The sequence below is a fragment of the Odontomachus brunneus genome, unplaced genomic scaffold (assembly GCF_010583005.1).
Source record: "Odontomachus brunneus isolate Ranch 3 - 2012 unplaced genomic scaffold, Obru_v1 Obru_scaffold_003, whole genome shotgun sequence".
Lineage (NCBI taxonomy): Eukaryota > Metazoa > Arthropoda > Insecta > Hymenoptera > Formicidae > Odontomachus > Odontomachus brunneus.
The window spans coordinates 4,616,152-4,630,487 of record NW_022639453.1 but is presented as its reverse complement, the minus strand read 5'-3'; the positions used below and the strand labels follow the sequence as shown (position 1 = coordinate 4,630,487).

The 14,336-nt window shown below is 31.2% G+C and overlaps 1 protein-coding gene across 4 annotated transcripts in view; it reads right to left on the bottom strand.

Moving 5' to 3' along the window:
• The window catches only part of LOC116843614 (semaphorin-1A-like), a 711,737-nt gene that overhangs the window by 53,234 nt on the left and 644,167 nt on the right, over positions 1 to 14,336 (bottom strand). For all 4 annotated transcript variants that reach the window (XM_032814175.1, XM_032814150.1, XM_032814158.1 and 1 more), the window contains 2 exons: positions 13,646 to 13,734; positions 3,288 to 3,429 (listed from right to left, as the gene is read on the bottom strand). In XM_032814175.1, the coding sequence (XP_032670066.1) occupies positions 3,288 to 3,429; positions 13,646 to 13,734 (231 nt within the window). The remainder of the gene's footprint in view (positions 1 to 3,287; positions 3,430 to 13,645; positions 13,735 to 14,336) is intronic.

Sequence of the window (14,336 nt, the reverse complement as noted above, 5' to 3'; positions counted from 1 at the left end):
TATATATATATATATATATGACTTTATATTACACTATCCGTATATATGTAACTCTATGTTACTCTATCCGCGTGTATATATGACATACATACGCGGATAGAGTAACATAGAATCACATACATACATATACTTATATAAATTATGCTATAAACATTAAGTATGATAAAAACAGCAACTTTTATATAAGACATTCTTGTTAAAATTTACAAAGCAAAACAACTTTCATTATCATTGAAAAATAAAAAGATACATAAGACAATAAGGAATATATATTATAGGATATTTGTTAGAGATATGATAATATATGAAAGCCCTCCTATATCAAATTTCCTAAATGCGTTACAAAATAAGGAAGACAAAATTACTATTGGAAAGGAAAGCCAGAATTTTCTATCATTTTAAGCAAGGAACTTCTTCTGTTAAAATTTATGAATTACTGTTTACTAAATTACTCACAATATCGTGATAAATATTTGAAGAATTTATTTAAGAAGCGTGGTTTATCTTTGAGATTAAAATTACTAAGTCAATATTTTGAAAATTATCTCTTTACAGTTCTTATGAATGGCGCACAATTCTAATAAACTTCTTACATATATACGACATATATATCATATAATGCTTTCACGGTATTAATGTTCTCTTTCTCTCTCTCTTCCTTTTTCTATACATATATACAGGGGTCTGATAATTGTAACACATGAACTCCATAGGGGCGTCCAGCTAAGCGACAGGATCAGAAAAGTCCTCTTCCATTTAGTGATAACGCGTCTACCCATATAGGGTTTGCCGGACATACAACGAATCCAATGTTTTGCCAGAGCTATGGCAGTTGAAGTATATTAGCTAGTACTGGACCAGTACTAGTCGATGCTTGGCCATTGAAGTCTGGCGTTATAACGAACGCCGACGCTTAGCCAACATACGGCGACCAATTATGAACCAGACTTCTGTCAGCCAGTACTCGGCCAGTATTGGTCGATGTTTGGCCATTGAAGTCTGGCGTTATAACGAGCGCTGATGCTTGGCAAACGTACATCAGCCAATTCTGAACCATAATTCTGTTAGCCAGTATTCGGCCAGCACTGGTTGGTAATTGACCATTGAATAGTCTGACATTATAATGAATGTCGGTACTTGCCCAATTATGGCGGCCAATTATGAACCAGAGTTCTGTTAGCCATAATAATAATATCTAGGTTTAGATACATGTCTGGGTTATGGTACTTTTACCTTTACCTTATTGGACTAACAAGGAACATTAGCGAAGTGTATGTCTAAAATTTCGATGAAACTTCGCATATTTATAGAATGGCCAAAAATAAGAGACCCATATTTTTTTATCAGTAATGGCTCAGGTTTAAAGGGTGAAAATATCCTTCAAAGTTTCATGCCCTTTTTGGTATCTCTGTAACTACTGGAGATAGAAAAAACTTTTTAGCTCATTTTATTTTTTATAAAGAACCGCATAACTTTTGTCTAAAAAGATTCTAAAGAATGTTCCTTGTAAGTTTATTAGTGTCGGATAAATGCCAACGACCACCCAGACAGCACACAATATTTATGATAAGTATTTATAAATATTTATTTTGAATTATTTTTTAAAAATATTGTATAAATATTTTATAAATATTTTATATACATAAAGGAAAAAATATCAAAATCTTTACTTAAAATATTATTAAAATGTAGACTAAATATTTTATATAATATTTATTGTAAACAAAAAATAAATATTTATAGTAATATTTTGTGTGTGTAAATATTTTAATAAATATTACACATGAATAATAAATTCAATTATTTATTGTTAAATGTAATTGTTAAATTAATGAGGAAATAAGAAAATCGAAATTTGTAATGTACACTGAAAAGAAATTCTTTAAATTAAAGAAATATATTTTGTTGAATATAATTTTTTAACTAAAAAAAATATTTGTTAAATTTTACAAGACATGTAATAAATATAAAGTAATATTTTTTAAATTTGTAAAATGAGCTGTAATATTATGAATTTCTAGAGAAACAAATTATTTCATTGATTTAAAATATCTATATATAAGAATAAGCAAATAATTTCCTTACAAGGAAATTAGTTTTTTAAAATATAAAAACTGTGTTTAAATAAACATTTGCTTATCTTAAAAGTAAATAAAATACAAGTAAATCATTTTATAAATCTAAATAAATTATTTTCTAATATTAAAAGTATCTTTTTGTGTTTCAAATTAAAGTTTCTTATCAGAAAACAATTTATTTAAATTTACAAAATGATTTATTTGTATTTTACTTACTTTTGAAATAAGTAAATATTTTTTAAATATACTTTTTTTTTGTTTTCGTGCATGAATATATACCATATGTATATAAAACAAAGCATTTTTCAGTCAAAGTGACAGAAGGTAGTGCAGTAAGTAAAGTAAACGATTTAAGAACCAGAGGTCTCAGGTTCAAATCTCAGCAATGGTAAGCAAATTTCGAAGTACAATTTAAATTGAATTAAGTAGCATTTAAAACAGTAAAGTGGAAAATTTAAGAAAAAAAAGAAAAATATATATAAGTATTTTTGTTGTGCTGTCTGAGCAGTATCCGATTAATACTGGTATGCAACATTGGGCCGATGTCAGTAGCTAGTATCGGATGGACATTGACACCCAACATTGGACCGATGTCGGGTGGCCAATGTTACCAGATCTGGCATGGATCCAGGTTATCATCCAGATAGAAGCTGTTGTGTTGCCAGTGTTGTATCAATAACTTTTACTAGCATTGCGCCAGCACTGCAAGTCTGGCAATCAGTACTGACCCATTACTGGGCCGATTACTGGGCCGATTTAAATGGGTATTTAAAAACCTATGTGGGTAGTAGGCGTAGCTCCTGAAAATCGTCTCGAATCAGCTGTTTTCTGAATTGCATAAAAGAAATATTCAAATCGTATTGAAATCAAGTGTACATTTATAACAATACCTACTTGAAAATCGACAATGCGCGACAACGTGCAAACTTTAGTTGCTGTAATTTTTTAAACTGTTTCATACATGCAACTAAAGTCTTCCAAATCGTTCACTTCTTCTATTTTATAGAATGCAAATGCACATTGGGGAGGGTCGCGGAAAACTTGAAGAATGGTAGAGAGCAGTGTATGTTCCAAGTGGAAACTAACGCGGCGTAGAGTCGGAGCAGCTCTTTTACGAGTCCTTTTAGAAGCGTGCAAGAGCCCTCGTTTGAAACTACTCGAGCGCAGTCTCGATCGAAGCCACGAAAAGACATGCATATACATACTCACGTATTTCATTGAAATAGAAGGGGTATTCTCCCGGTACCGAACAGTTGAGTCGCGCTTTCAAGAAACTTGTCCATCTGTCGTTAAATGCGTGTGGCCCGCCCTTGTCGTGCTGACAGACTCTGCCAACGCGCGAGTATACTGCCTAAAATACGAATCAAGTCATCAATCGATTTAGTCTATATACATAGAATGTTTATTGGAACGGTCTTCAACACTTTTCACCCTCCAAATGATAATCAGGATTATTTATGTCCATAGCTATTTTAAAAAAATGTTTAATTCTCGGAAGCAACTCAACCCTGCATCTCTTTCTAAAAAAACTTTTTGATGAAGAGAACTCACGTACTGCATTGGAATAGACATTTATATTACTGAATGTCGAATGGTACAAATCACATATGGACATAAATGACCTTGGTTACCACTCAACTATGCTAAAAGTGTAAATCCTAGCCGTTTGTGTGAGTTTTATTGAATTATCTCTTACATAACCACCTATATAAAAATGATAAAAGAAATCTTATTCCCAAATAGGGTCGCCAGTAGTAACAACGAAGCCATCGCTTTGCCGAAGTTATGGCACCCAACTATCGGCCAGAATTCTGTCAGCCAGTACTGGCTCAATGCTGGCAAATGACTGGCTGCCGAACGCTCGACCAACGTATGGCACCCAATTGTCGCCCGGATCTCTGTCAACCAGTATTTAATCATTATTGACAAATAGAATAGTACTTAGAATAGTACTTGTTAGTAGCAGTCATTAATATTAGAATTCGTTTTATTACATATGTCTTATACTTCTTATACCGTTTTTCGGAGAAAAAAGTTTCTTAAAATTTAATATTCGTACTTGTTCAATTTTGGTTTGTTTAATTAAAATATATTATATTCTTAAACAAAACATAATTTTTTAAAATGATGAAAATAAAAAACTTTTATTTCATCCAAAGAAACCATGTCATTTGATGAAACAACACTATTGTTTGAAATAGTATTCTTTAAAAGTTTCTTTCAAAATTTACTAATTCGATTTATTTGATTTGGATTTTCTTGGATCTTTTTATTTTTTTATTTAGATTAATAATATATCATCATAATATAATAATAATTATTATAACATTCTGTTAAAAATCTAAAAGTAATTATCTACGTTTCACTACATTATATCAATATCCATTGCATATCGAATGTTATTGCATTGCTTCAATATTTATTAATAAATTATCCAACAAACACTAAATAAAAGTTATATAACTGTTATTTGGTGTTTGGTAGGTTATGTTATAATATACTGTGAACACTATAAGAATATATTATACAAGCATAAATCATAAGAACATCGTTGGAGTCATTGGAATCACCGCGTGCCATTTGATGGCACGTCAGGTTAAGCAACATTTTAACGCGGTCAGAACAAGAATGGATGACCGCTTGGGATTGAAATTATCGAGGGAGGATTCGCGAAAGTTTGGAGCATGATTGTTAACAATCTTCGGTTCCTGGCGGTTTATGAGACATGAGAAAATTAAAAATAAATATATTTTGATATAATATTATGATTTTCTCATTTTTTATCTTTACACAATAATTCTCAGTATTTGATTACTATCAATACTTAACAGTGATTTTGTTATCAGTATTTACCAGAAATTAAATACTGGCCAAAAAATTACTAAATTACTGAATTGGCAGTACTTAATCATTAATAACCGATTGTACTACCAATGCTGGGAAAGTACTGGCTAACAACGGTTGGGCCAGTACCATTTACCAGTACTGGGCCGAAGTTATCATTCCATAGTATTCCCATTGGTAAGCCAGTCATGGTCGTCATTACTGTGCAAATATAGGTGATCGGGCGACCAATCTTGGGCCAATACCCCTATAGAAATATCATACTAAGAATCATTGATAATTATTTATTTTCAGTATTAAAAATATTGGATAATAAGTAATTATCAATGATTCTTAGTATGATATTTTTATAAAGGTATTAGGCCAATATTATAATCCTATATGGGTTTTTATTGCGTAAAATGCGATATAACGGTATGCAACGAACATCGACGCAATACTTGTTAAGCTTGTACAAAATCAATTTTTTAAAATTTGTATTAAATTTGTGTAATGTAATTCTTACCTATTTCTGTTTAAAAATAATTAAAATCAAGATATTTATTAATTTATTTTTTACAATATGGTTATGTTCACTTAGAAGAACAAAGGATATTTCTATCATTTTTAAGGATTTTTTCAGACTTTATATACTTTTAATATCTTATACAGGATTTTACTATTGGTCTAATACTGACCAAAAATTGGTCGCCAGATTACCTATATTGGCGCAATAATGACGACCATGACTGGCCCAACTGTTGTTAGCCAGTACTTCTCTAGCATTGGTAGTACAATCGGTTATTAATGATTAAGTACTGCCAATTCAGTAATTTAGTAATTTTTTGACCAGTATTTAATTTCTGGTAAATACTGATAATAAAATCACTGTTAAGTATTGATAGTAATCAAATACTGAGAATTATTGTGTAAAGATGAAAAATGAAAAAATCATAATATTATATAAAAATATATTTATTTTTAATTTTTTCATGTCTCATAAACCGCTAGGAACCGAAGATTGTTCACAATCATGCTCCAAACTTTCGCGAATCCTCCCTCGATAATTCCGATCCCAAGCGGTCATCTATCCTTGCCCTCACCGCGTTAAAGTGTCGCTTAAACCTGACGATCGAATGGCACGCGATGATTCCAATGACTCCAACGATGTTCTTATGATTTATGCTGGAATAATATATTTTTATAGTGTTTACAGTATATTATAACATAACCTACCAAATACCAAATAACAGTTATATAACTTTTGTTTAGTGTTTGTTGGATAATTTATTAATAGATATTGAAGCAATGCAATAACATTCGATATGCAATGGATATTGATATAATGTAGTGAAGCGGGGATAATTACTTTTAGATTTTTAACAGAATATTATAATAATTATTATTATATTATGATAATATATTATTAATCCAAATAAAAAAATAAAAAGATCCAAGAAAATCCAAATCAAACAAATCGAATTAGTAAATTTTGAAAGAAACTTTTAAAGAATACTATTTCAAACAATAGTGTTGTTTCATCAAATGACATGGTTTCCTTGGATGAAATAAAAGTTTTTTATTTTCATCATTTTAAAAAATTATGTTTTGTTTAAGAATATAATATTTTAATTAAACAAACCAAAATTGAACAAGTACGAATATTAAATTTTAAGAAACTTTTTTCTCCGAAAAACGGTATAAGAAGTATAAGACATATGTAATAAAACGAATTCTAATATTAATGACTGCTACTAACAAGTACTATTCTAAATACTATTCTATTTGTCAATAATGATTAAATACTGGTTGACAGAGATCCGGGCGACAATTGGGTGCCATACGTTGGCCGAGCGTTCGGCAGCCAGTTATTTGCCAGCATTGGGCCAGTACTGGTTGACAGGATTCTGGCCGATAGTTGGGTGCCATAGCTTCGGCCAAGCGTTAGTTTCGTTGTTACTACTGGCGACCCTATATGGGATGTCCCACCTGTTGCGTCGTGCGCTCTAATTTGTCCAACTATTTCTATTAATATCTCGAAATTTTACGTGGTTGTTTGAAAAATGACCTGTACAATATTTATTCATTTTTATCTGTTCTAATTATATTTTTCTTCTTGGACGTCTTATGCGGGACACCCTGTATACAGGGTTTTCTTACACTCTCCTCCAGGTATTTAGTGGGGACGTAGAATGGATTGATGTGAACATAAAAGTCCTATACCGTTTTGCGAAATTCGTAATAATAGTCAAGTAATTAATTGTGAAAGATTAAGGAAAAGCGTGTGCTAAATGATAGAGGACGGACCGCTTGAGTCACAGCGCAGCCCAATAATATAGCGCGCAGATGTCGCGCGTGGCGATTGGAAAACAATACATCACTGTCTATACTTGTACCACTGTGCTCCTACATCGCCCCTAAGTGCGGTGCGGCAAGACGTAGGAGCGTAGCGGTATAAGTATAGGCAGTGGTGCATTGTCTTCCAATCGCCACGCGCGATACCCGCGCGCTATATTATTGGGTCGCGCTGTGACTCAAGCAGTTTGTTCTCTATCATTCAACACACGCTTTTCCTTAATCTTTCACAATTAATTACTCGACTATTATTACGAATTTTGTAAAACGGTATAGGATTTTTATGTTCACATCAACCCATTCTATGTCCCCATTACACGCTCGGAGGAGAGTGTGAGACACCCTATATATAGGGTGTCCCGCATAAGACGTCCAAGAAGAAAAATATAAGTAGAACAGATAAAAATGAACAAATATTGTAGAGGTTATTTCTCAAACAACCACGTAAAATTTCGAGATATTAATTAAAATAGTTGGACATATCAGAGCGCGGCGACACGGCAGGCAGGACATTCGGCTTGCCGCAGCTGGTGAAGAAAATGGACGATTGCTATCTTATAAGCCAGAGAGGTGGGCCATTTGGCATACTGAAATGCGTATATGTAATACTACTATATGACGCGTAGAGAAATTTTTGCTATAAGAGAGAGTGAAAGAAGACTGAAGGATAGAAGATGGACGGTAACTGGCTCATTAAAAAAGAGTGTTCTATGATCGCAATGCGCAAGCGTGGCGACAAAATGTAAACACATATAAAATGTGAACATAGCAACGTCTTTTCGACGTCAATCGACAAGTCATTTCTCACTAGAAATATATTAAAGAAACTGAGTAATTGATAATAAATAAGAAAAATAAATATGGAAACTATCTATAACATTGTGTGTGTGTGTGTGTGTGAAGTTAGTTTCGGAAAGCCGTCAGGTTTAATCGTATTGGCTTAGATCATGACGGAAGGGTAAACGTCACACACGCGCTTTGCACAGACAGAACACTGATATTGATATAGAAAAAGACAGACGAGCATTGTCTGTACCGTAGTGTTGCGGTACCGATGAGAGTTCTACGCGCCACATATTAGTATTACATATATGCTGAAATGGATAGCTTCGTGTGTACGTCCGTGTACGTGTGCACTCTTCGCCGGTCGCGGCAAGCCGTATATCCCGCCTGCCGCGTCTCTGATATGCCCATTTATTTTAATTAATATCTCGAAATTTTACGTGGTTGTTTGAAAAATGACCTCTACAATATTTGTTCACTTTTATCTGTTCTACTTATATTTTCCCTCTTGGACGTCTTATATGGGACATCCTGTATATACTAAGTGTCTGACTCGTACCGTACCAGAACTAATATATAGCTAGAATAAGTCGGGGTGAATAATGGAATCGGTGTCCTTTTTTAAACAAATACGTAAAGTCTCGTGTTATTAAATAAAGTAGATGGGCTAATCAGATCGCTGCGGCGTGACAGGCGGGACATATGGCTCGCCGCAGACGGCGAAGAAAAAGGATGATTGCTCGCGGACCTATCTCATAAGCCCAAGGGTATCAGAGTAAGACGCAGTCACCACCTCTAGGCCTATGAGATAGGCCCGCGAGCAATTGGCCATTTCCTTTGTCGGCCGCGGCGAGCCATATGTCCCGCCTATCACGTTGCCGCTTTCTGATTAGCCTATCTACTTTATTTAATAACTCGAAATTTTACGTGTTGTTTAAAAAAAGACACCAATTCCATTACTCACCCCGATTTATTCTAGCTATATGTTAGCTCTGGTACGGAACGAGTCAGACACCCTGTACATATAGGATGTCTCAGAACAATCTACGAAGCTCTCGTGAGATCATAGAGCGGGTTAAAATAAAAGTCCTATACCGTTTTGCGATATTCGTAATAATAATCGAGAAATTAATTGCGAAAGATTAAAGAAAAGCGTGTGCTGAATGGTAGAGGACGGACCGCTTTAGTCACAGCGCCGCCTAGTAATATAGTGCGAGGATGTCTACGCATGGCGATTGGAAGACAACGCACCACTGCCTATACTTATACCGCTACGCTCCTACGTCGCACCGCACTTAGGGGCAATGTAGGAGCACAGTGGTACAAGTATAGACAGTGGTGCATTGTTTTCCAATCGCCACGCGCGACATCCGCGCGCTATATTATTGGGCTGCGCTGTGACTCGAGCGGTCCGTCCTCTACCATTCAGCACATTCTTTTCCTTAATCTTTCGCAATTAATTTCTCGGTTATTATTACGAATATCGCAAAACAGTACAGGACTTTTATGTTTATCTCGACCTGCTCTATGTTCTCATGAGAGCTTCGTAGATTGTTCTGAGACATCTTATATGTATAATAATGCAATAATCTTGATGATATAAAAACATGTTTTAGTAATATATACTCTGACATACAGGATGTTTAGCGTAATGGTCCGCATGACTTTTCAAACACTTTTGACGGTTTAACTCTTTGACTCACAGTTTGATATATATCTCACATCTTTTTTATCTACTTTTTTAAATTATATCATGCCGTAATTATCAATAAATACTTTGAACTTTTTTTTATTTTCGACTATATAGACGTTTAATCTTGATTCGCCAACAGTCATTTTTTTAATATTGTTAATATATATTTTTTTATAAAAAATAAATTTCCAAAAATGCTCTTTTTTACACTAAATTCATTTATATATAACTTACAGAGGGTGAGGAAAATGTTCCGGAACTTCTCAATATTTCGGAAACTAAGCGTTTTGAAAAGAAATGTTTCAAATAAAAATTGTAAGGTTTAAAAATGTCTATTTACTGGTTTTATACAATTTGACCTTGGATGGCGTCGCCAAGGTCAGGACAAGGTAATTTTGCTTTTTTAAATAGAAACCTGTATTTTTTATTATGGATTTTTACGTAAAGAAACAAACAATTTTTGTTTGAAAACTTTTTTTATACGACCTCTTTTCTAAGATATTTACGGAAATATCTATAAAATTATTGATTTCAATAATTTTTTACTCGAATTCTATCAACTTTACCGAAAAATATCAAAAGATGAAAATTATTTATTTTGTTCTCATAGAGCTCTGAGAATTTTTTCTGAATTTTATGTTAACTTTTTAATACTTCAAGAAAATGCAAGAAAATGCAGTATTAAAAAGTTAATTAAAAAGTTAATACAAAGCTCTGAAAAAATTCTCAAAGCTCTATGAGAACAAAATAACAATTTTTATCTCTTGATATTTTTCGATAAAGTTGATAGAATTCGAGTAAAAAATTATTGAAATCAATGATTTTGTAGATATTTCCGTAAATATCTTAGAAAATAGAGGTCGTATAAAAAAATTTTTCAAACAAAAGTTGTTTGTTTCTATACGTAGAATAAAATTCCATAATAAAAAAAATACATGTTTCTATTTAAAAAAGCAAAGTTGATTTTGTTCTGACTTTGGCGACGCCATCCAAGGTCAAATTGATAAGATCAGTAAATAGATTTTTTTAAACCTTACAATTTCTATCTGAAATATTTCTTTCCAAAATGCTTAGTTTCCGAAATATTGAGGTGTTCCGGAACATTTTCCTTACTCTGTAGATAAACATGTAAAATTTTTTTTTATTAATGTAGATAAGGAATAAAATACAGTTTTTGCAGATTTTTACAGGTTTAGTTTTTAACTATTTATGATACAAAGTAGGGAAAATAAAGGTTTTTATAAATAAAAATAATTTTTCGATAGCATATTAAGGTTTATGCATTGTTTATTTATGTACAAAGGTTTTTGGAGCTGCTAATTTCAAATTTTCTAATAAAATTTTATATTTAACATACACATGGTAGTTCCAGTATGACAGATATAATATAATTGATCCAATAGAATATTATCAAATTATTATTTACACAGTACAGTAAAACTTTAGTATTCCATTTCTAAGATTGAATTATTTTAGTTATTATATATAATTGTTTAAGATTCGTCTCCGAGCGACAAATTAAATTTGAAAACATTTATGCAAATAAATTTAATTTTCGAGTATTTTGTCTGTTATATATATTGGACTTGCTATTTTAATTATTTTTTTAATTATGACATTTTTTAAATTTGTACCTTCTGAAACCTTTATATTCGAAATTTGAAAACATGCATACAGATAGATTACATTTTCTATAATTTTAGAAAATTCGCCATATTGGATCTACCATCTTGAATTTTAAAAATCTTATAACAGATTTGAATTTAGCGACTCCAAAAATTTATAATAGCATATATGATATGACAATTTATTTGCTCCTTTAATTGTGTGATTCAAAGGGTTAAAGAAATGGTGGCAAGGTGAATTTTTAACTGTTTCATAAAAGCTAGAACTTTCAATAACAAAAAATAAAAAAATTTTTTTCATAAAGAAATCAAAATCATCTTCAATTTTTTAAATGACATAATTCACTTTTTTATATTACTATAAAAAAACTTTAAAATGAATTCAACGGACTATCACAAATGTTACTTTTATTAACAACAATAGTAAAACAATAGAAAAACTCAAACTTATGGAAGCAAATATTCAAATTGCTTGTCTCCTCCTCTGCAACACAAAATTATATTCTTTTTAACAAATTGCTGTATGTAGCAGCTATTATGATATTTGAATCTAAATTTGCACAAACTGTAATTATCTTTTCTCGAAGATCTTAAATATTATTAATTAGTGTTTGATACACGAGAGAGCTTTCAGAAATAAAAAAAAATTTATTGGAGATAAATCTGGAGAACGAAGCGCGGCCATCGAATTGGTCAATGTGTACTTATAACGATTTATTACTTTTACACGATTTCTTTATTATTATTTATACGGTTTCTAAAAGTATCCTGAAGATAGCAGTGAGATCTACATTTTGCTTACCAGTGTCGCCAAAATAATACTGCACATTTGATATTAAATATTAACAAATATGATATTTGTGATAGTGTGTCAAATTCATCTTAAAATCCTCTATATTATTATGTAAGAAAAGTGCATGGTACTAAATAAAAAATTCAAGATGATCTTGATTTCTTTATAAAAGAAAACTAGTTTTTTTATCTTTTGTTATCGCAAATTGTAGCCTGTTCGAGGCAGCTGAAAATTCACTTTGCAATCTTTTCCTTAAACCATCGAAAGTGTCTAAAAAGCCATATAGATCGTTACGCTGTACACTCTGTACAGCATGAAATATCTCGAATCCATCTTGTTTTAAGTCTCAGCAAGAAATGATAAATTCTTATATATAAAGTAGCATGCAATCAATTGCACACTACGAGATTCGGTCTTTAGAGAAGTAATAGTGCTTTCCTATGCAATTTTGTGCGCTAAATCTATCTGTAAAATGTGCCTAGCATGTCAGAATTCCGAGTTATTCTAATCTTAAAGTGCTAAAATAATCGGTTTTGTCATTTTAAGGCTAGAAAAACTATAAAATGTGTAGCTATTCGTCAATTTGGCCTACAGATTTGAATTCTACATAAAAAAAATCTACAGAAATGCATATAGTTAATATCCAGCACAGTAACAATTAACATATAACAGTAGGATGAATGTGTGTTAACAAAATCCATATTCCTGAACTATATAACACATTGATCCTTTCAAACACTGAACGCTGTATCGTATTGATTTCCTTCAATTTTGTGTGTAAGACGTTTTTTGATTACGAATTATGAGTTATAAGCCGAAAAATATAAAATTCGAAATTCCAAATGGGATAAAATGACAAAAAAAACGACCATCTTAGCACTATTACGTTAGAATATCTTGGAACGTGCTTTGATGTGCTAGGTATGTTACGAGCAGATGTACTCAGCATACAAAATTACGTAGGAAACTACAAATAATTGTCAAACAACGTTTAATATCCTTCACAGTCCTGTGTATTCTGTTCTTATACTTTCAAAAATTCATAACTTCTAATTAGTACATCTCGGTGAAAACAAATCGTACGTTAAAAAATAAAAATCGATTTTGAAGTAGAAAAATAATATTATAAGATGCCGTTTATGAAAATGTAGAAAAAAATTTCTTTTCTCTGTAATTCTTTTATAAAAATTGCCAAACTCGTCATTTTTTTACCATTTTATCCCATTTATCTTAAAAACCTGACTGTGATAGGCAATTTCTGCGGCCTATTATATTTGAATTCAGTGTACAAAATTACATAGGAAACCGTCAATTATTCTCAAAAGATTTTCAACCCTAAATTTTGCAAGCTTGTGTTATAGATAAAATCGTTCTTTTACAAACGTCCTAATTTTTAAAAATTTCATCATGCACACTCATAATTTTTTAATAGTAAACTTAAATTTAAAAAAAATACGATACAAATACAAATTAAAAGAAGAGGTAATTTATTTACCTTTCCACAATTCATGTATTCGACAGCTGTTTCGCGATAGAAGAAAAACACATAATCTTGATATGCGAATGAGCTGACAAAATTGGGACCTGCAATAATAAAGTTGGAACAAAGTTAATTTTAATATTATAGAATGACATGTAAGGATGAGTGTCTGCAAAGTTACAAAAACAGAGCAGATGATATTATTTTTCTTTTTCATATAGAATAAGTTTTCCATTAATAAAAACGTTGAAGAAACAAAAATCATTATTTGTTAAATAACGTTCCATTATTTATTACTAAGATAATTGCCTCAATTATGAATCAAGTAATGGGAAACTAAATTCTGGTCAAATTTAGTTCATTAATATATTAAAAAAATACACATTATAATGAAAACATGGAAAATGTTTTTATATTTTATAATTCTGTTATAATTATAATCTAAGATTACATTCACAAATATTTTCAATGTTTAAAAAAATTTAGAATATCTTATTTGCTTTACCGATTCTTTAATTTCATGAAACAGTTATATGTATAATAGGTTATGTTTTGTATATTATTATTCTATATAATCGAGAAAAATAATTACATACAATTATACGCATATAAATTTTATCTTTACATGGTCATATATAAGCATATGTAATTATATATATATATATATATATATATATATATATATATATATATATATATATATATA